The sequence below is a fragment of the Fistularia commersonii genome, chromosome 21 (genome assembly GCF_037954325.1).
Source record: "Fistularia commersonii isolate RoL2024-O1a breed Wild chromosome 21, RoL_Fcom_v1.0, whole genome shotgun sequence".
In the NCBI taxonomy this organism is placed as follows: Eukaryota; Metazoa; Chordata; class Actinopteri; order Syngnathiformes; family Fistulariidae; genus Fistularia; species Fistularia commersonii.
In genome coordinates this window covers 12,802,248-12,824,703 of record NC_141304.1, presented here as the reverse complement: position 1 = coordinate 12,824,703, position 22,456 = coordinate 12,802,248, and the positions used below count along the sequence as shown (strand labels likewise).

General features: G+C 47.7%; 1 protein-coding gene across 23 annotated transcripts in view; it reads right to left on the bottom strand.

Moving 5' to 3' along the window:
• The window catches only part of magi1b (membrane associated guanylate kinase, WW and PDZ domain containing 1b), a 139,972-nt gene that overhangs the window by 2,446 nt on the left and 115,070 nt on the right, over positions 1–22,456 (bottom strand). For 5 of the 23 annotated variants that reach the window (XM_086167940.1, XM_086167943.1, XM_086167960.1 and 2 more), the window contains 11 exons: positions 22,347–22,378; positions 21,991–22,035; positions 18,729–18,975; positions 14,622–14,713; positions 13,932–14,124; positions 12,607–12,984; positions 10,668–10,871; positions 8,314–8,407; positions 7,165–7,252; positions 6,242–6,385; positions 2,364–2,502 (listed from right to left, as the gene is read on the bottom strand). In XM_086167940.1, coding sequence (XP_086024066.1) covers positions 2,364–2,502; positions 6,242–6,385; positions 7,165–7,252; positions 8,314–8,407; positions 10,668–10,871; positions 12,607–12,984; positions 13,932–14,124; positions 14,622–14,713; positions 18,729–18,975; positions 21,991–22,035; positions 22,347–22,378 — 1,656 coding nt within the window. Of the gene's footprint in view, positions 1–730; positions 2,503–6,241; positions 6,386–7,164; positions 7,253–8,313; positions 8,408–10,667; positions 10,872–12,606; positions 12,985–13,931; positions 14,125–14,621; positions 14,714–18,728; positions 18,976–21,990; positions 22,036–22,346; positions 22,379–22,456 lie in introns of those variants that run through there. The other 18 variants (XM_086167946.1, XM_086167951.1, XM_086167956.1 and 15 more) reach the window with 14 other exon arrangements.

The window sequence follows — 22,456 nt, the reverse complement described above, 5'->3', positions numbered from 1 at the left end:
GAGGAAGGGGGAGGAAAAAAAAGGCTCATTAGAAGACGGAAAAGTGAGATGAGGGCGGCGTGTTTCTAAAGATGAGATGTTTTCAGGGAGAGCCCGGCTTTTTCGGCCGACGTACCGCTTCCGGTTAAGCAACCGCGACATTGTTTTTGTTCCTCACGAAGGTTGCGAGGATAAAAAACCGGGACTTCGCCGCTCCAACCGAGGTGTTCACGTCCGAAGATCACGGGCTTCCATTTTCGAAATAAAACCCCGAAAAACATTTCATCTCCGGCCTCGTGGCTCAGAGGTGAAATGCCGCCGGTGCATCATGACGCAAAGGCAGCGGCGGCGGCATGGGCGATGCGGTTTTCGGGAGATGATGGGTTTCGTATGCATGGGGGGGGCGCGCGCGCGCACACACACACTCTCACACACACACACACACACACACACACAGGTGAGGTTGAGCGTGAGCGTAGTAGCATGGAGAGCTGGACGACAGCTACAAACCGTGGTTTGATTTTGGAGGACAGAGGCCTCCCCCATCTTGTCATTTCTCATACATGCAGTGAGATGGGGAGCCACCATCCCTGAAGGAAGACAAGAGCCCAGCGCAACACAAAGAGGAAGAGAAGATAAACAGATAAGAGAGAACAGTTTAGACAACGGAGACAACGTGAAAGAAGAAAAAAAGGAGAATTATTCTGTGTTGATTTTTTTTTTTTTCCATTAAAAAAAGAAAACAAAAAAAAAACAAACAAAAAAATGTGTTTATTTGATCATTAAATCATTCAGGTAAGACAGTCCAGGAAGTTGCCCCAAAAAAACCCTTCAGTGGAAACCATCGGTTACAGAGAAAACAAGCCCAAACGTACTCGAGACGCGTCGACCCGCCCCCACCCGCGACCCACTCCCACCCGACACACCTAAACAGGGAGACAGAGAAGCAGCAAAGACCACCCCCACCCGTAAACAAAATATGAAATAAGAAAATAAAAAGTGAGCCTTCCACACCCACAACAAGCGCGTATGAAGCAGTTTTACATTGCCGACAGAAAACAACAAAGGGAACATCGGCGGGACGCTCACAGGTTGTGCCAACTTAAGAGAAAGAAAGAAAGAAAGAAAGGCAGAAAAAAAAAAATATTAACAATGACCCAAAAATATACAAGTTCACGTGATGCCATATCCGTGCACAGAGAGAGAGACAGCACATTCTTAGCGCAAATCAAATTACAACGATGAACTGTTTCGAGATGAATCTCGCACTCAAAAAAGTAATGAAAAGGAAATTAAAAAAAAAAAAAAAAAAAGAACAACATTTAATGATGATCGGTGACTATCGATCGAAACCGGTCAATACGATTCAAATAAAAAAAGAAATTAAAAAGAAAAGCGACGTTCCATAAATATTATGGAAAGTAGACAAAAGGAGGAGGGGGAAGAAAAACAAAAAAAAAAAAGAGATCCAATTTACACTGTTGACAAGTTCATGCAGCGATAGACTCTTATCCCATAATATGTGGCTTCGGCACAGGGCTCTATACATAGAACAAAAATAACTTGTAAAAATGCCTCTGCTTTTTCATCTCTGTACAAAACGTCTATATACCCGGGGCGTTTTCTTTTTGGAGGGCTGGGGTTCGGGGGCGGAGTTCCTATGGTCACAGCTTTTTAATGACATTAACAGTGGGTGCAAAGAAATCAACAGATTAGTGAGTAATGCCGAGCACAGTATGTGAGACTCTTTGAGACGGCGTGAGGCGCCTTAGCCTTCTGTTACGGTTTTCCCTCCTGAAAAGAGTTCAGTAGCTTACATTCACCTTCAATAAATAGCATAAATATGTTTGTGTCCTAACCCAAGCTGTGTGAGATGCTTATCAAAAAAAAACAAAAAACAAAAAAAAACGTCCCATCTTACTATGGGACGTAATAGCTCAAGTTTTTCCCTCCCTCTCAACGCTAAATCAGTATTTGATGAGGTCTTTCGGACACCGACAGTATTTATTTCTTACGCGGCGAGGAATTTCCTGGCGGACCCTGTAAACAGTTTGGATTTCCACGTGCACTGTATTCACACCCACCGCCGCTCCACAGTGTCCCCGGCAGAGAGCGTCTGCTGCTGCGCGGCCAGAAGGTGACAAGTGACAGTGGGATGACATGGAAATGGAGAGCGGGTCGGAGCAGGAGGGGCCCTCGCCAGAATCCCAAAGAGTGACCTCCACCAGAAAGACACCCGAGCGTCCTGCGGCCGGGGCCGAGGGTCCCGGCGGGCGGCGGCGGCGGCGGTGGGATGGGGGGTGGGGGGGGCGACTTGTCTCCCCCTGCCCCGTTTCAGGGCGTGAAGATGGGGGAGAACGGTATGTTTTCGTAGATTGACCCACCATATTCCGGCACCGAGCCGTCACCCCTCTTGAGCACCAGGTGGACGCGCCGGCCGCCGCTCTTGATGAGCTCGATGGCGCGCGCGTGCTTCATGCCCTTGGTGCTCTCGCTGTTGATCTCCAGGATTTCGTCCCCGACCTGAGGAGAGGGAGGAGAGCGAGGAGGCGAGACGAGAGAGAGGGAGCGGGAATGCGAGGGGGAAGAGTGACAGCGAAGGAAGCGGAACATGGGGGAGATAAGAAGGAGGGAGGTTCAAAGGGCCGCAGTGACAGAAGGAGGGAAAGAAGAATTTGAGAGAAATTGAGAAGTTGCATATCAAATCCTCCAGACAGTAAACTGCACAACAGCAATGTGTAAAAAAAAAAAAAAAAAAAACAAACTCTTTTGTTTGTTGTTTTAAAAATCAATTACTTCCAGAAAGGGCAGATTTTGCCAAAGAGAAGCCGCTCTGATTCAGAGAATGTAAAATGAGGAAAAGACTTTTTTTTTTTTTTTTTTTTTTTTTCTGCTGCCAGGTTTCTTTGCCTCGACACCTCGAGTTATCTGTCACCGCCGACGGCGCCCAGGGAACGCCTCTCAGGCAGAATACAGATCTCTCCCTGACACTCCTCTGCCTCGCAGAGCAGCTTACTATTAATATCCCTACTAATAAGGTGCATAAGCAGCTATATATTCATTTATGCACGTACATATGCAAAGTCGCCCGATCACACACTCCCCTAACTGTGGCGGATTAACATATAGCAGAAAAAAAAATGGCTCTCGAGCTTCGCGCCGGGGCGGGGGAATCAATTATTGCCAATTTTCAAAAGAGCGGACCAGAGGACGCAAATATCGCAGCTTCACGTCGACGTCTTTAGCCCCGGACGGTCCGCGGTTTAAAGGCCCGGGGAGGACGTTTCGTTAACCCGCGTCGATCCGCGCGGACGCCATCGCCGTGCACGGATGCGCTTTCGCACAGCGCGTGCACTCGGCCGGACCCACGGGCGACGGTACAGCCGGTGGATTTATATTCAAGGAACTAAAGCTTGCAGTAATTAGGAGGTACATTATGCAAAAGCAATTATATTGATGGATAATATTATTCTGAAGGCTGTAAAGTTTATGAGGTGGCATCAGCGTACCCCCAGTTAATAAGTGTCTACTTTGAAAGGGAAGAAAAGTCCGAGACGTGAACTTGTAATCTTCGGAGTGGGCCATTTATCATCCGACTTTTTTGTTTTTTTGCTAGTCACATATTTGTTTGCTAATCACTTGTTAGCACGAACTGACTCAATCAGTGTGAAATGATCCAAATCGAACAAGAAATGACACCGAAAATAAGAAGTTAGCTAATAAAAGCAGATGTTCTAAGAAGTTAAGATTTTAAAAAATGTATGTATATATACATACATTTTTTTTACATACCGCTGCCATGCGTACCGCTTAAAAACAATAAAGGAAACACTTCAACATCACAATGTAACTCCAAGTCAATCACACTCTGTGAAATCAAACTGTTCACTTAGGAAGCAAACGGGATTTATTTTGAGTTGTTTTAAGGACATTACATCAAAGTTGTAGTAGTGTGCTTTTCCACTTTTCATTTTGAGTGTGGGTTAATATGGGTTAATACATTTGATTTCCATTGATAATTTTTGTGTGATTTTGTTGTCAGCACATTCAACTATGTAAATAGTTGAATGTAAATTAAATACCAATATTTCATTCATTCAGATCTTGGATGTGTTATTTTAGTATTCCATTTATGTTTTTGAGCATATACATATATATACTACGCAAATAAATAAAATGAATAAAATCAAATTAACATAAACACATGAATAAATAAATAAATACATAAATAAATAAATAAATGCATTTTTATTTATTTATGTTCACTATCAGTTAAGAGATTTCAAAAAAGAAAAAAAAAAATATATATTTATAGTATATTAACACTACACTGGAAATGACTCAGCTTGCAGTGCCAGTATAGCTAATAGTTAGCGCTAGCTTAGACCCTTGTTATGCAGCCATTGGCAAACTGCTGAGGGATATCCCTCCTCCTTCCAACTCTTCCCATCCTGTCATGGACTCGCTTCCTCTCCATCTCACTCCCTTCTCTCTTTCTACCCCAACCGGTCGAGGCAGAAGGCCGCCCACGTTGAGCTCAGATCCGAACAAGATTTCTGATTTGACTTCACATCATTGTGCGACACCGATGCCGCTCTACGGGGTCGACTGACACCGAGATGAACGTGGTAAACTGATTAAAACGTGTTTTACAAAAGTTCACGTCTCAGCGCCTAATCACAGACCTGCGATTTTGTTTTATTTGACTCGAATCGTACATTCACAGCATGACGTTCCTTGTGAGATCCAGTTGCGTCCCTCGCCTGCAGAAACGCAGCGACTTCAATAGCGCTTCCCAAAACCACCGGGCTGAGAGAAGTGGAGCGCGGCTCGCTGTTCCCAGCTGGGACGTTTATTAATTCAGAGAGCTGGGATAATGCAGTGAGAACGGATATTTTTGGCACTTAAATGCTTTAGGAGTTGTCGGCAGGTAAAGGGAAGCCGCTCCGACACAAATGGGTTTCGAAGCGATGCATCAATACCGCCGCCGTTTGTCGCCTCAGCACGACCGACCAGCTGTTCCTCTACGTATCGCGTTTCAAATCAATATTAGATGTAATGTGCCTAAATCTAATTTGCCGCTTAAAATCTCTACATAGCGACAGATTGTACTTTACAAACACATTTGGCACATTTGGCAATCCGATTCCAGACACAGTAATACCTTGACTTACGAGTTTCATTTGTTCTGTGCTCAAATATTAAAGTTTTCCATCAAAAAGAATTGAACGAATCTGTTGTCGGCCACCGCTTTTGTTTTTAAATAAGAAAATGCGCTTATAAATAACAAATAAGGTATAAAGAAAAACGGGGGCGGCACGATGGCGCGGTGGTTAGCACTTGTACAAATGAACTTCGATTCTGACAAGCGGACCTTTCTGTGTGGAGTTTGCATGTTCTCCGGGTTCTCCGGTTTCCACCCGCAGTCCAAAAACATGCAGGTTAATTTGAAAAAACTGAGAAAATTTGCTGTTTTTTATTGGGTCTACCCTGCCTCTAGCCTGATAACAGCTGGGATAGGATCCGGCATGCCGCGCGACCCACAATGGGCCGGATGGGCGGTATAAAAAATAATAATACATAACAAAGGAGAATGTTTAGAAATAAATTGGTTTCATTAAGTGTATTTACCGTGAAGATCGGGGTGTTTTTCATTTGGTGCTTACTTGTTAACTTACTTGATGCTACGATGTGTTGCTAAATTTAACTTGCACGCTTTGCTACACTTTATTGCTAAGCTTAATTTAGCGACGGAGTGATTTAGCGAACGCCGTTCGCCTTTTTAAAACGATCACACCGCTCTCGGTCTCGCTATCTCACCAACAACAACTTCTCCGTCTCTTCACGGACCGGTCGACAACACGCACCCCTCGCTCATGTTTTTCAATTTTTTTTTCGCCGGGCCACCTGGTGGCGAGCGACATGTCCGACACCACGTCGGTGTCAAAAGCCGGTCCCACTCGCTCCTAACTCAAAAAAAAAAACGGCGGCGGAAATTGATGCGCTCGTAAGTCGAAGTTCCACTGAAAATCTGTGGGGGTTCTCAGTCATTCGGGTCATGCGAGGTGAATTCTTGTCGAAATTTTCTGGTCTTGGCAATCGGACTTGAACTTCTTCACTTGAAGATGTTTCACCAAGTCCAGTTGCCGAGACCTGAAGATTTTCGACAGGAACGTTCCACTGTTACATCTCTCCTGTTCAACTCCTTAGCAAAACGTCACATTAAAAACAAACTCGGGATGAAACGTCATCGTGTCCGTACCCTCATCTTCCCGTTGCGGACGGCTGCTCCGTCTTCGGCGAGCCTCAGCACGTACAGGTCCATGTTATATTCTCTACCTCCACGCAGACTGAAGCCAAAACCTTTGTTGTCTCGCTCCAAGTCCACTGAGTAGAACTCCGCCTCCTGAAGGAACCGCACGAACACACATTGTTAGAGACACACACACACACACACACACATAAGGCAGGGAATAAAGGAACATTTGCATCAAGGTCACTTTGGTGATCCAGATTCAAAGTGTGTGTTTTTGTCCTTTGAGCTCCGGTTGGAGGTGCATAGGACAAACGCCACCGCAAGGAAAGTAATACTGATCTAATAGGCACTAAGGACTACCAGTGTGTGTGTGTGTGTGTGTGGGTGTGTGTACATGCCCGGCGTGGTGATCCTGAATTATTGATGCGCCCAAGAGAGACGGCGCAGAGAAAAGGGGGCCGGGCACAGCAAGGACAGCCACGCGGCGGCTTCCGTCCTCGCAGCCTCCTAATCTGCGCCGCCGAAGGATCAATGCTATCTGCAAGAGCCATCTCCGAATGGCGTTAAGATTAATTCGGAGGCGAGCGCGGCCAGCTGAGGGGAGACTTTAGAATCAAACAGGCTTTCCTTAACTCGCGCGCTCCGATAATGCCGCTGGGTGGATGTAGACGGGGGGGGGGGTAAACAAATAAAAATACACCTTGCCCGTCCTTGGGACCGGATTTGGCGATGCACGAAGGGCTCGGGGATGAATGTGACCGTAAGGACGAAAACAGCTGGCAGGATGTGTGCAAAGACAAATGTGGCTGTTGTCGGGAAGTTGATGATGGGGGCAACCGCCGCGGTGTTTGATGAAGACATGAAATTGATTCATATACGGATGAACGGCTTGATATATGAGGGAAAAGACTGCAGGACGGATTACTTACCTGAGTTGAGACTTGTGTGGGCGGCTGAGGAGGAGCGGCTTGCGGGGCTTTGAACTCGTACGATTCCTGTTTTGGTTTGGTGTTGTTCCTGAGACGGGAAGGCGAACGTCTTACTACGCCGAACGTATATTCAAGAACGCGACAAGTTGCGGAGACTTTCAAAAATCAAGCCGTTGAAAAAGAAAACGCGTCAAAGATGCCGTGAAACAGCGCTTTGCTTCTGCATGTCTACGCAAGGACTATAACAAGTAAAGAGCTAGAGAAGGAGCACGGTGTTGATATTGATTAGCATTTATAGCCGCCAGTAATGCCGAATGTTTAGCTGCTTTTTGAAAGAAAAGTTCCAAGAACTGTCCGGCTCCAATTTCCCTCCGGGAACTGGCCTCCTCCTTCAGAGGGACCTTATAGTATTGCACAGGCAGTAAGGGACCATGGTGAGGACCGGGGGGACTCAAGCAGTTCGATGTGTACCTGAAGCGCCACATTGGCAAAGAACCTTCGGAAAGAAGAAAACGCCACCACAGCTTTCATGTTCTTCATGGCGGGAATAATAACCCTGGACTATCAGATGGGTCGAAATGTTTTTATTTACTCCCTGCACTGCTTCGCCGTGTGAAGAACCCCTCCGTTAGCCAACTCTGAAATTATTCTGGCCGAAATGTTTGTGCCCCCCCTGCGACCCTTGGAAACCCCTCTACGGCGAAGCAGTCCAGAGCTTGGACTTCTTAGTCCGTCCGTTTCTTGACGGTTCTGTCCATTTTGTTGTGAGTTGCAAAAAAAAAAACGGTTAACCTGTGACCACAATGGTTCACAGTTCCACCAATCACCAAGCACCTACATCAGACAATTCCTGTGAAGCCGAAAACAGACCCCGCCTAAAAGTAAGAGCTCCCATGGTTCCAGGAAGCGAGCTCCATGTTCTATTGTTCCTTTGCACCAAAAAAAAAACACCTTGTTCATGGTATGCTTCCATGGTCTGCAAAAAAGTCCCTACGTATGCTGCTTCTGACGCAAGACTTGAACCCCTGATACACGATCACCCGTCTTACTGTAATAAATGACCCATAATATTTGAACCCCTTATTTGTAGAGCACTCTGAAGCCGACTCAAGGGCCTTTTCATCAACTTGATTTACGGGAGTCTGTTACCTGGCCTCAGGAGCAGCCTGCTGTTGAGGGGTGTGAGTGGTGGTGATGGTGGCGATCTTCTCCGCATTGGTCAGTAGGGATGCATTCGATGACTCTGTGGGAACGACAAGAGCCCGTAAGAGCACACGCCAAATTATTTTCTAAAAAAGTCTTTCACGGTAATTCGCTTCACAAATGGTACATTGAGGAGCAAATGAAAAAAAATTCTCTTGAATAGCTGGCGGTACAGAGTTTTCTTTTCAAGAATTTCTCTGCCTTTGGCAAGCATACAAGTCTTCGCCTCTTTAAACTCAGCAACATACCTTGTCTGGATGTAAAACTCTAAAAGACACGGAACGTTTAGAAATCCGGCAGCTGTCAGCAAGGAACAATGGCTGATTCGGAGGACGGAAGCGCCGGTCACCATGCTTCCAAAACCACTGAGCAAAGTGCTGTCAATCACTTGGTAACACGCTTGTCAAACGCCGTTTTCTGTCTGAAAGCCGTACGGCTCCATTCACCCTGGCGGCCCTGTCGACCTGAGACTGATCAAAAAGGAAAAGTGCACTTCCCGGGCCCGGGAGACCTGAAAGCTCCCAGTTTTATCCCACCTCGGCCACCGTGTGCAGACAGACGACAAAATTGGGGCATCATCCCACTGTTCCGGCCATATAAAGACCCCTCGTCTTCTCCTTGGCCACCTCATATTTCCTTTCTATCTACAAGTATGCGCCATTTGATAACATCTCCGCCCCGGTCTGACCCCCCCCCCCCCCACTCGCTATTCCTCTCATGGTCAGCCCATCTCATCTTTTCATCTCCCCTCATATCCACCAGACCCATCGGAGCATGTTGGCTTAGCTCTTCAATTGCCCGCGAGACATCGGAGAGGCGAGTCATGCTGCGGTGTGTGTGCGATGAATGTATCTACTTGGTCCTCGGCATGGGGTCCTCTCTGACAATACCTCCCGCGGGATTCTTTGGCCCGACCGCCGATATGTGTCAGATTGGTGTACATTATCCGCTCCGTTCCTGACATTTGTCCCCGTAAACCTGGCTCAACCCCCCCCCCCCCCCGCCCGACATAAACCCCTACATCCGCGGCGGTGCTGTGTTTATCTCACTTCCAGCTGTTTTCTGTCTGGAAATTAATCAAATAAGCGTTTTTATTTCCTCTCTCTGTCCTCCATTCCGCTCACGACCCACCGCCTCCCTTCGCCTCTCACCACTTGAAAACATTCAGCTCGTTCGGGGGCGGTTGGAGGGGAGAGGAAGAAAAAGAAAAAAAAAAAAAAATCACTGTGCCGTCCCTGCAATTTGTCTCTGGCCCTGGCAGTCTGCCCTCGTGCCCTGAGTGGCTTGACTTTGAAGGGGCGAGCGGGAACAATCAAAATGAGAAATTCAGGAGATAAAAAGAGGAGCCGGTAAGGGAAAGGAAGGGGAAAAGGGGGGGAAAAAAAAAAATATCACCACATCACCTCAGGCATGTCTATCTCCGGCACACAATGGGAAGCAATGAGGTGCGCTCGGCCCTGTGCTGCAGAGACGAAGGTATTAGCTGCTTGTGCATGCATTACCGTGCACCGGGAGGGAGCGGGCCATGCCTGGTTACCTTCTAATTCCAGATGCATTGAGCATCAGTCACAACAAAACTGTCTGTTCCCACACATGCCAGAGATGAGCTTCGGGAACGACTTCACCCAGGTAGAGCCTCTTTTCCCCGTCGCGTTTCTTCACGTCAGGGATTGACCCGCTCAAAAAAAAAACAAAAAAAAAAACCAGAGGCACTCAGCCGTGTTTTAACAGTCGCCGGGAGACGCACGAGCCAAACCGTCTTCACGCTTCCCTTTCTGTCACCGTCTGACGGCAGCCGCTTGTTTGAAACATCGTCGAGACAGAAACTTTAAGAAAAAAAAAAACAAGAGAAGCGCATCCTCTCCGATGTCCGTGTCTTCACAGCGGACCAATTTTGTCTCCGCGCTCTCATCAAGCCCTCAGCAGGGTGAAGAAGACTAAAAAAAACAACAACAAGCCTTTCAAACTAAGTGAGAAAGCAACGAATGGCACAAATAGCTCCAATTTTTAGCACTGGCAAAGTTGACAGCGCGCAGATACACTCGAGCAGCACTTGGGAAACGTGTCAAGACCGAGTCCAAACGTCCAAACACCGGGTTACACCTACGAGGAAAACATGCATCCGTCCTACCGTACTTTGCGCGTACACGCCATCGAGGTACGCCGATCGGCTTACGTTACCGTGGAACGGAAGCGAATCTGTCTCCTCACAAATTCAACCCGATGAATGAGCACCCGTGGACCGACCGCCGGAAGAGGAAATAGAAGCGGCGCCGCCGTAAAGGACGACTTTTTCTCACCGTCGCCGGGGATGATTCGTAGCGTGACCGTGTTCCCGGCCTCCTTGATGAGGTTGACAATATCCGAGTGGGACTTGTTGGTGATGGAGGTTTCGTTCACAGCCAGGATGCGATCCCCCACTTTCAACTTCCCGCAGCGGTCCGCCGGGCTCCCCTCGATGATGCGTCCTATTTTGTGGGGCATGGCCACACATGCATTGCCGGCTATTGGTCAATGTTGGCATGTCATGACGTGCGTTTGTGTGTGCGATTTTGATAAGGAGTTAGTATTTGCAGAGATGAGCAGAGGGAAGGGAAGTGGAGGGTTGGGGCGGGGGGTAGAGGGAGCAGAGAGAAATTGATAAAGTTTAGCGTTATTTCACCAGCAGCCGACAGAAAGCCAAGCCGAGAGTCACTCAGAGGTGCTGAACTGAAAGCCGGCAGAACAGAAAAGCTGGAATATTCGAACAATTTCTGGAGAGAAATGAGATTCTGTCATAGCATACATCCAGGGAATTTACTTATTAAAGTTTTTTTTAATGAATCGCAGGAACGGGTGCAGTTGACTATATCTCCGATGTGTGCGCCGTCATCCCCCTGCAACACTTTAAGCTGCCGTCTCGCCAAATTTTCCAAAAATGGACATCATTATTAGATGTGTCCGTGAGTCTCTCAGCCATAGAGAGCTGACAATGAAAAAAAAAAAAAAAAAAGTCTCACATAAATCCCTAATACTGCTACCTGCGGAAAGTTGGCGACAACAAACATACATCTGAGGTAATATCTTTCCCCGCTGCCCCGAGGTCTTTCTGTTCCTCTTGCCTACTTGCTGTCACAGCAGTCTGACATCAGTCACTGCCGAGAAAAAGCCGTGCAATAACTCTTCCTTCCCCCCCGTCTTATTTTTCATTATTATTAGACTGTCTAACCACCTTCCATCTTTTATTCCGCCTATAAACGTGTCTCATCCCCCTCTTGTCTTTTTAACTGACTAAGCATTTTAGATTGTAAAACACAGAGTGCGGGGGTGACGGAAGGAATTATATTTTTTTCTTCGGGCCGGTTTTGGCAACCTGCGGCATTGAATTTAAAAAAAAAAAAAAAAAAAAGGGGGGAAATTGGTTTTGATTTGAATTTACGTATCGCGTTTAATCAATTCAACCAAATTGGCGGGGCTTGAGGAAAAAAAAAAAAAAAAAAAAAAAAAAAAGCCGGCCCTTCTCCGTTCCGCGAGCGCTACCGGGAAAGTCGAGCGTTTCCAGGCGCTAGCAGCTCGCCCACGCAGAGACACGCTAGCGCAGAGCGGCAAAATGCCATAGCAGTGTAGGAAGGAAATGATGGCAGTAGGGTGAAAAGTGCACCACGCAGGATAAGACGATACCAGTTTGTAATAGGAAAATAAAAAAAAAAAGTCAAGAACAGTCAGAATGAACAGGGTGTATGTCAGTGCGGGGAAAAAAAAAAAATTCAACCGTATAACCGCGTTCTACCTGGTAGAGCGACCCGGAAACACCGAGATGCGATCTAAGTCGCTCCGTCTCTCTCCTGTGAATAATATCGACTGTATTTATCCGCGCGCTGTCGTCATTCGGCTCTCACCAGAGGCCGTTTGAGTTCAGCGGCATAACGGGACCGCTTTACGTAAGACCCGCTCCGCTTGTGATCAATTATGGAAGCCCGGCGTTGGAGCGGCGGAGAACCGGGGGTCCTCGGCGTCTCGAGTCCGATCGACAAATGAAAGAGAGGCGGCCGTCTCTTGGAGGAGCGCCGCTATTGATCTGACGGGATTGTAAATAGCGAGAACGCACGACGGCTCTGAGCTTGTTTGGCGCTCATTGGGTTTTACAGACGGTCCAAACGGCCCGGTAAAAAACGTCGGGAAGAGGAAAAGCCCCCGACCGGACGAAAAACAAAATCGGAAGATTTCCGCAAGCGAAAGAATGTTTTCGGGGGAACCTACCGAAGGTGGTGCCGGCTTCGGGCCGCGACACGGAGGAGACGATGACGAAGCCGAAGCCCTCGTTCTCGCCGCGGCGGATCTCCACGTCGTACGGCTGCAGGGTGGAGGCGACGGATGTTGCGTTGAGGGGCTGGGAGGAGGTGGTGGCGGCGGCGGCCGCGGCCACCACCACGGCGTTGCCGCCGCCGCCTCCCGCCGCCCCGCCCCCTCCCCCGCTGCCGATGCCCGAGGTGGAGCCGCTGCCGGAGCTGACGGTGTTGAGGGAGTTCTGGCTTCCCTGCGGGGTTCGCTTCCCGATCTCCTCCGTCAGGCTGGGCGCTTGGTTGCTGCTGTGATGGGACGACGCCGGCGACGGGGGAACGTCTCCCTCTGCTTTCACTGGAGACGGCGGACGAAAGCGAAGCGGGACAGGAGACGATTTTCAAGCGAGCGACTCCGGGACAAATTAAAAAGAACAAAAAAAAAAAAAAATTGCAGACGGGGGCGGAGGAGTTGGAATCAGATAAGCTCTTAAAAAAAAAAAAAAAAAAAAAAGTGACACGGCTCCATCGTCAGATAAGAGTTTTAAGGAATAATGGGAGAGCAGAGTGAGAGATCAATGCATAATAAGGGGAGATAGGATAAGAATAAAACTGTCAAGGTGAAGACGCCGCCGCAAACATTACATCATCTGCAGAGTCTGAAAACAAACACGGCTCTGAGTCTGCTTTTTCTTCTTTTCCTGTCTTAACGCAGCTACTTCATACTGACGCGATAAAAGGCGTTCCGGCGAGAGGCTGCTCGAGGGAGGAGAGGGGCCTCGCCGATATCTCCAAGCGCCCGCTCGGAACAAAAGATGAACTAAAGGGGGGCCGGCCTGCCGCCCTGATGCATCAGGACGTTTTCATTCCACATTTCATTTCCTGTGGAGGACGGCGCCTCGTATCCCCGCCGCCGCGAGGCGGGCGGAGCGCGGCGGCGCGCTAATGTCTGGCCGCTGTCACGGGCCGAAGGTTGACCGGCCTCTCCATCACGTTTATGGGCCTTTCTTTATCGCCCGCTAAGGAGCGCGGCGTCACACAGCCAGACGATTACAGCGAGAGGAAAGGGGGGCGACCCCTTCGCACACACCGGGGGCGCGACTCCGGCTCCCGATGGAAAGGCGACGGAAATAAACGGGGCTCCCGGAGGTCTAAAGCTTTCAGCGAACGAATAGCGATGATTAATAACACAGGGTGTAATGACATAATCGAGAACTTTTTGGTTTGTTCGCACGACGGATTCAGAAGAAAGAAAAATCTGCAAAAAAAAAAAAAAAAAATTGTCGTATTTGTGTGTATTCTCACCGCCGTAGCTGGTTTTGCGTCTCACGGTGAGATTGACGTGTCCTTGCTTCGCCGCCTGCTGCATCAGCTGCACCACCAGCTGGTGCGACTTCCCCACCACCGCCGTGCCGTCCACGCATATCAGCTCGTCGCCGGACCGCAGCCGCCCGTCCTCGTCCGCCGCGCCGTACTTGACTATGTGGCCGATGTAGATCTGAGCCGCAGGGGGGGGAAGAAGCGTCAAGGCCGGCCGGGGACATTTAAACTGAACAAGAAATTATTACATTACATTTGGCAGACACTTTTATCCAAAGCGACTTACAATAGAGGACATAGGGACTGCAAATACACTTGCAAATACATGATGCACAGGAAATATACAGAACAGTAAGCTTGGGTTAGTGAGGGTTTTTTTTTGTTTTTTTTTGGACAGAGACACACAAACGTACACACACACACACTGCGTAGCCTAACTTGATGCCAACCTGATCTGGGGTATCAGCGCAGTAAAAGAAATATTATGATCACAAGCGCCACGCCCTCACCTGTGTGACACGTATCAATAAATACCAGAAAGTGAGGCGAGAAAATAAGCCGTGTCGCCTCAGCTCGAGGGAACACGCCCATAAACGTTACAGGCGGCTACAAAGAGAGTTTAAAAAGAAAAAAAAAAAGGCAAAAAGAGGTTGCGGAAAAGAGAAAGACGCCTACCGGTTCCCCGGGCTCGTTCCCGCCGAGGATCCTGAAGCCAAAGCCGGTGTCCTTTCTCCACAGGAAAATGTCCTGCTCCTGGAAATCTGGAACTGAAAGGTGGACGTCCTTAATATTTTTTACCGACAAGAGATGCAAAATAAAACAGGTTATACACTGCTCAAAAAAATAAAGGGAACACTTAAATAGCACATCCTAGATCCCAATGAATGAAATATTTGTATCAAATACTTTCTTCTTTACATTGTTGAATGTGCTGACAACACAATCACACAAAAATTGTCAATGGAAATCAAATGTTTACACCCATGGAGGTCAGAATTTGGAGTCACACTCAAAATTAAAGAGGAAAAACACATGACAGGCTGATCCAACTTTGATTTAATGTCCTTAAAACAAGTCAACATGAATCAGCGTTGCTTTCAAAGTGGACGCTTTGATTTCACACAAGTTTGATTAACTTGGAGTTACATTGTGTTGTTTAAATGTTCCCTTAATTTTTTTGAGCAGTACATGTTCCCTGTCTGCGAGGCAGCATTCAGTGCAACCCACTTGGTGAACTTTTGTTTTACTGGAAGAGGTAAGTGAGGGTAAAAACTTGAAAACTTGGCTTTCGAACCTGCCCTCCGGCAAAATATCCGCCTCTTCATCGCCGAAACGGTTAACGCCATCGACCGTCTCGGTACGAATAAAGAACCGATCCAGCCGACGGGAAGACGACGGGATCTATTTTCGAGCCTAAATCCGCGGAAATTAAAACGTCCGAGGCGCGTCGATATGTGAATTTTCTCTCGAAAACATCCGTTCTCACACGCTGGACAAACAAGATCTCGCCAGTGTGAGACGCATCTCTATTTCCACAGCTCTCCTACATTCGAAAAGACCTCCCGCCAGACAGAAGGGGTGCAAATTATCGCTAAAAGCCTATATATTATCGAGCAAAGAGCCCCCGAAATGTGTCTCACTCCTTTCCTTGTCCTCACCCGGGGAAACAAGCGCCCGCTCTCTCCCCTCCGGCCGTCTCTCTCTGTCTCTGTGTGTGTTTTTTTTTCCTCGTCACTATGGCGGCGAGCAGCTTTGCATTGCGGAGACTGACAGCTGATGGGTTTTGCAGTAACAGGACCGCCAGGAGGGGCCGGGGGGACTCCTGGGGCCGGAGAGGAGCCAGGTGAGAGGTGGATTGGAGGATGTGTGGTCTCCTCTCTGCACACATATCCCTCCTGCTTTGACTGAATCTTATATTTATTCACGTACGCAGGTATGTGCACGGGTTTGTTTGGTCGCAGCTGCGCTCCGAGCGCAGACCGAGCCCCCCGGAGAAAACTCCCAAGGAGACGTCCTCCACTTCCCGGCTGCCGGAGCCACAAAACCCGCTTTGGAGGCGTCCGGGTGGCAGACGCCGCGAGCGCCGCGTTTCCAATCCGCTCCGTCAGTCAGGCGGCCGAAATCCCCGCGGAGCGCGCGGCTATCTTTTCCAAATCCGTCACGACGTGACTGCGGAGGAGCCGCGAGGAGGACGAGGTAAAGGCTAACCGTCACAATCCGCACCTGCTCCCCGGAGGGTCGGGTCCGGGTTTTTGCGCCCCCGCTGTCGGGAATTAAGAGAACCGTCAGTTTTGGACCGACTTGACACCGGAGGATGAAAATAGAATCGGTGCATTATTGAAAATAACGACGGCGCCGTCGCCGGAGAACAAACGGCTGCCGACAAATGAGGAGTGGGAGTTTTGTCCCCGATCTGTGCTACAGGTTAACACGGAACCGTCTGCAAAAAGAATCCGTCCGCCCCCCTCGCCGAGTTTAGGACCTTGATCTCTGCAAAAGCCTCCATTACGGGAAATGTTTCTGAGAGAAAATGCCGAGGCCCCGGCCCTATAGGGTGCAGATCGCTGGGGTTTTAGAGCCGGGCGGCTCAATGCGGCGTGAGGCGGCGGGGGATTTGAGGCGGCTGCTGCGGGTCAGCTGAGCCCCGCTGTCAGTCCCTGAGCTCATCTCTCCATGCCGGAGAAACCCCTTGATCTCCAAAAAACACTGACCTTTCTCAATATTACTTTCACATCCAATTCGTGTTTCCGTGCCGCCTCCCATCGCTTGATGCCATCCTTTATTTTTTCTTTTTTTTTTTTGAAAGAAACCCCCTCTGGTAATTTAGAAATCCTCCTCCCCTCTTGGTCAGATGTGGACACGACGTCCTCTTTGTTCTTTTACCACCGAATCTAGCATTTATTTTTTCTCTCAAGCAAACACCATTCTAAGTCCTCCTTCACAGTTCGCCTCACCCCATATTCTGGGCTAGTCTCTGCTCACATATCTAAATAATGAACCCCTGGTGAGTCCAAAGTAAATAAAATCATCAGATGTCCTACCTTACCACTAAGACTTCTTCCACTGACTCTTGTTGTTGTTTGTCATTTCAATTCACAGTTGTTTGGTGACAGAAGCTCTCAGGGTTATAATTTCTAATTGGCGCTGTGCTCTCATTTTGCATTTCCTAGATAAGAAGCGACCGAGATATATAAAATCCACCGACAGCCATGGACTACTCAAGGACACGCGCGGGTTTCATTTGCTGCAAAGAAATCATTACAGGCTATTTCTTTTCACAGTATTCTGCGAGGGATGTGAAAATTTCCCACAATTCCAGTCAACATACTGGGACACGCAGACTCTTGGGCAGTTTTTGTCCTGATGCTAAGCTAATCTCACCAAGGGGTGATTGTAATTTTATAGTTAAACATCCGCATAATCATATTTAAGGGACTTCAACTGCCTTCTGCCATGTAGTTCCCTGACTGATGTCTGTATACAAATACAGACATATATACATGCATACATACACACTCAGATATATATGTATATATACACACAAATATACATATAGACACATATGTGTATATGTATATATGTGTATATATATTTGTATATATGTATATACACACACATATATACATATACACACATATGTGTATATGCATATATATGTGTGTGTGTGTGTGTGTATAATTATATATACATATATATATATATAACCACACACACACACATATGTATGCATATATATGTGTGTGTATATATATATATATATATATATATATATATATATATATATATATATACATACACACACACACATATTGATACACACACCCACACACATACATATATACACACATACATACATATATATATATATATACTGTTCAAAAAAATAAAGGGAACACTTGAACAACACAATGTAACTCCAAGTCAATCACACTTCTGTGAAATCATAGTGTCCACTCAGGAAGCAACACCGATTCATTTTGACTTGTTTTAAGGTCATTACATCAAAGTTGGATCAGCCTGGAGTTTGTTTTTACACTTTAATTTTGAGTGTGATTCTTATCCAGACCTCCATGGGTTGATACAATTGATTTCCATTGATCATTTTTGTGTGATTTTGTTGTCAGCACATTCAACTGTGTAAAGAGCAAAGTACTTCATAAGAATATTTCATTCATTTAGATCTAGGATGTGTTTTTTTAAGTGTTCCCTTTATTTTTTTGAGCAGTGTATATATATATATATATACACACATACATACATATATATATATATATATAGAGGCCGACCACCAAATGAAGAAATCATTCATCAGAAAAGAGGACATGTATAAGGTGTAAGGGGTTACACTTAATCAAAGGTGACCTATTATGCTTTCTCATAATCTGCCCTGTGTTAAAATATGAGCAGATTTTTATAAATATATATATATATATATATGTATATATTTGTGTGTGTGTGTATCTCTTGTGCATTCATCTGAGCCAGGCTCAGCACGCTCAGGATATAGGGAGACGCTGTCTGCCGAACAGATTAATAAGCGTTTTTAATTTTCATTTTTGGGATCATTTTTCATATGCAAAGCAATCAAAGCTATTCTACTGAGGTGTGAATTAAAACCACGGGTTGGAAAAGAGCATGGATGGTGCACTTTAGGAATATAAGACAACTACTCACAGCAATTCCTCCAAATCCTCTTCCAGAATGTACCGTTTAACTAAACCGCGGAGCCAAAAACCCCCATGCATCCCTCATCCAACCGCCACCAACAAATATAATACTTACGCCTACTTTCATACATGCTCCTGGACTGGGCCCAGATCTTAAAGGGGTCCGGTTTTCTCTGGATGGTTCCGTCTGCCGGGGACTCCTGGGGCGGCAGGCCTGGCAAGGGCTGGGACGGGGCCGGCGGGGCGGCGCTCTCGCTGTGCGGCGGCGCCAGGGACGGGTGCACCGGCGAGTCGGCGTGAGCGCTCCTGTGGCTGGAGACGCTGTGCTGCGAGCTGCTCTGACTGTCCTTCCTGGACAACTGCTGTTGGAGAGGCAGATCGATAACGTTCGGCATCGCGGGGACGGCATTGTCGGGAACATCGGCGAACACAAAGGGCCGAAGTGAGAAGCGGCGGACGGGTGGAGACAAAAGAAGGTCAGCGCGACGCTCGGCGGCGGAGAAGCGGGTCGCGGCTCCAGAGAGGAGAAGGGGAAAATGTGAATACGGCTGCATTTTTTGATTTGAAAGATTAGGAAATCGTTCCTCCCGATCCTGTCCCGAGATGTGGCCTCGCATCTTCATTTCACAAGACGCAAGGGGGCGCAACTATCACATTCGGATTTCTTTTATGAATCTCAAATCAAATATGAACATCGTTTCAGCTGTCGCCTTGAAACTGCTATTAGCAGCGATATATCGTTTGCGGCGATCCCTCGCGACCTCATTCCTCCTTTTCCACGACCGGTCGAGGCAGAAGGCTGCCGACATTGATACGGATCCGTCCGGCGAAAAGCAGTTTTTCCCCTCGCCGCTGTCGCCAAAGCGCCCGCTCCTCGGGGAACGTTGGGATTCTGTCAATCATCTTACGGTCCAGACAAACGATTTGGCGCCATATAAACAAAATCTGACTCGACTCGTGTGGATTAGACTACGGTTATGCCACCCAAATAATCACGCTAGAAAGGAAAAAAAAAAAGAGGCTGTGTATTCTTGGGTTTGGAGCGTACGTGGAGGACAGGGAGTCAAACATTGAATATCCATCACTTCTGTTAAACAATGAAAAAAGACCTGCGGTTCCCGCTGAAGTGAGTTAAAGACTTTGAAATGAAAGTAGAAATTTATGGGTGGCGCCGATAATGGAGAACCCTTATATATATTGCCGCCGGCCTCTCAATAACATGGGCACTTAAGCAGCAGCTCAAGGGTTTGAGGGCGGTCGTGTTTGTGAAGGGTAAAGCATATACAATCCCGCGCTGGAGTGCAAGTACACCCCAAAATACAAGTAGAAAATCTTCCCCATAATGGTTGTGTTCTCTTTCTTTATAGGTCTATCGTCTTACTTAGCCTGCGGCGTTAACGACAACAACAACAAAAAAACAGAAAACTAATGACAGAAAAGGGATAAGGGCAGATATTTTCAGACGGTAAGCGAAAATGACAACAGATCCAACGCACGAACGCCCGCTTCTTTGAATGCGGTGGACTAAAATACACCGAGAAGAGAGCGGCGCGGGGAGGCAGCTGGTCGGCTCTCAAATATCAAAGTGTTTGGCCTTCAGTGCGGCTATATCTTCAATCAATTCAGGCTCATTACTCTCCGAATCCGCCCTCAACACCTCTGGAATTCATGTTTATATTCATCATCCTTGTTAGACATAAAAGAAGATGACGCTTTAGCAAATATTAAGTCGGAGCCGTGCATCTGGCTCCGATGCTTAAAGCATACTGTGGTGAAGTAAAAATCAATGGCCATGTAATTAGTCACCGGCGCCGGCCTGGTAAGGGGTGAGCAGTCACACCGCATAGCTTATACACCCCCGCTGCAATTTTTTCTTTCGGTCACTTCCATTCCATCAGACAAGATGGCACCCCCATTGACCGAGGAGACAACGTTTCTTTTGTCGTCGTCGTCGTCGCCCCCCCCCTCCCCCCCCGTCTTCAGTGGCACACGGACTCCGAATCCTATTTCCATTTCAAATGAAAACAAATCTTCCTCTTGATGGATCTATTAGATATGACCTTCTGCAGTCAGCATGTTCCCCTTCTGCGCCCTGAGACGGGTCTAACACACTGGCTTCTGCCGCTCCGATAACTTATTAAGTAGACGGAAGATTGGAAGAGTGGGGGGGTCGGGTGGGATCTACGCAAAATCCATCCCGGCCGGCTCTGGGTTAATGTTATTGAAAGTCGGTTTCTGAAGACAACAAACCGAGGCGTCTGGACGCCGATGTCGACCCTGAGGTACGACGTGGTCTTGTATCAGCGTTGCTTTGAACCAAATGTCAGAGGTGGCCCTCGGCCTTTTCTTTAGCCAAGGCTGGTAAAGGTCTGAGTAAAAGGCCAATAAACCAAACAAAAGCAATGACGCCACTTCATTCATGACAAAGAAACCCCCACTGATTGGTTATTTAATTATAGATATACTCCAATGGAGACCATGGCGAACACCACATGCTAGCTTCAATCATCCAAATGAAATGATACCATATCTAAATCACAAATGATTGACGATTAAACCAAATCACATTCAAACTCCTCTAAAGTGATTCGATATTCAACCATCTTTCCCCTGAGGCGGAATTCGGTTTTCACAGAGGCCAAAGGCACGATGCTGCTCGCCAGACGGAAAACATGCATTTAAGAGTGTTAAAAATAATAGGATAAAAGTATCGCGCTATAATGCCTGATGTAAACAAGGTCTTTCCGGACGCTCGATTTTCAAGGACTCTGATTAGCCGGTGACCTTCAACGGATAAAACATGCGGCGAGTAAAGCGTTGGCGAGCCGACCATCGCCGCGACTCGGACCGCGTTCTCGAGAAGAATCCCTTGGATCAACAAATAGCAGAGGAGGAATGAAGCTTTGTTAATATCTTCCGGGTTTTTCACTTTGGGGTAAACGCTACCGCCGCCTGCTGGCGCGTACGAGCACTCGCGGTGACGTCTGACAGGAAGTCACGTGGAATCCGTGCAGGGTGTTCAAACCAACAGCCGATCCGCTCGTTCTCCGATGTGTGTTTCGGAGCATCTTCGCTTGAATTTAGATCCCCGACGTGCTTCGCTATTTGCTAACGGATGCACGGACGGCTCTCTCTTCCAAATCCACTGTTTATTATGCAGGAAAAGAAACCAACCCAAAGAACTTAATGCTTTTTTTAAAAAAAAACAAAAAAAAAAACTCAAGCAAAGCTTAGGAGAGTTGGATGCAAAACACAGTCACCTGGAAGCTCCAAACATTTCCACTTAGTAACGTTCAACCTCTGCCAGCACCTTTATCACCACACCTCATCGACAAAAAAAACAAAAAAACAACTGGATTTAAACGGCATCAACGTACCCTCCTAGTGTAATCGCTGTACGGAGGAGCCAGCTCAAAATCATCCTGCAAAAAACAAAATTGACAGGTGAATCCGGCGGGGCCGCAGGAAAAACGGGGTTCCCGGCCCCACGACGACCACCGCCGCCGCCACCACCACCGGACGGGAGGAGGTGAGGATACCGTGGAGCTACGAGGGGCGCCGCCCCCGCACGGCGATGCACTGCACAGCATCCCTCCCCCCTCCCGTGCACCGGCGGACCCACAACACCTGCACAAGGCGCGACCTCGCGGACGAGAGTTGGCGAAGAGGGAAAACGACTAATGACGGAAAGTGGGGACGGGAGGCGGGGGAGGGAGGAAAAACAGCTTCTTACCAGTTTTGGACTCTTCTTCGCAGGTGCCACCCCTGTGGAGCCAAACGGGGAGAAGAAAAAAAAACAAGAGATGGTTAGCGGTGGAGTTATGAAATATATTCCATGCTAGA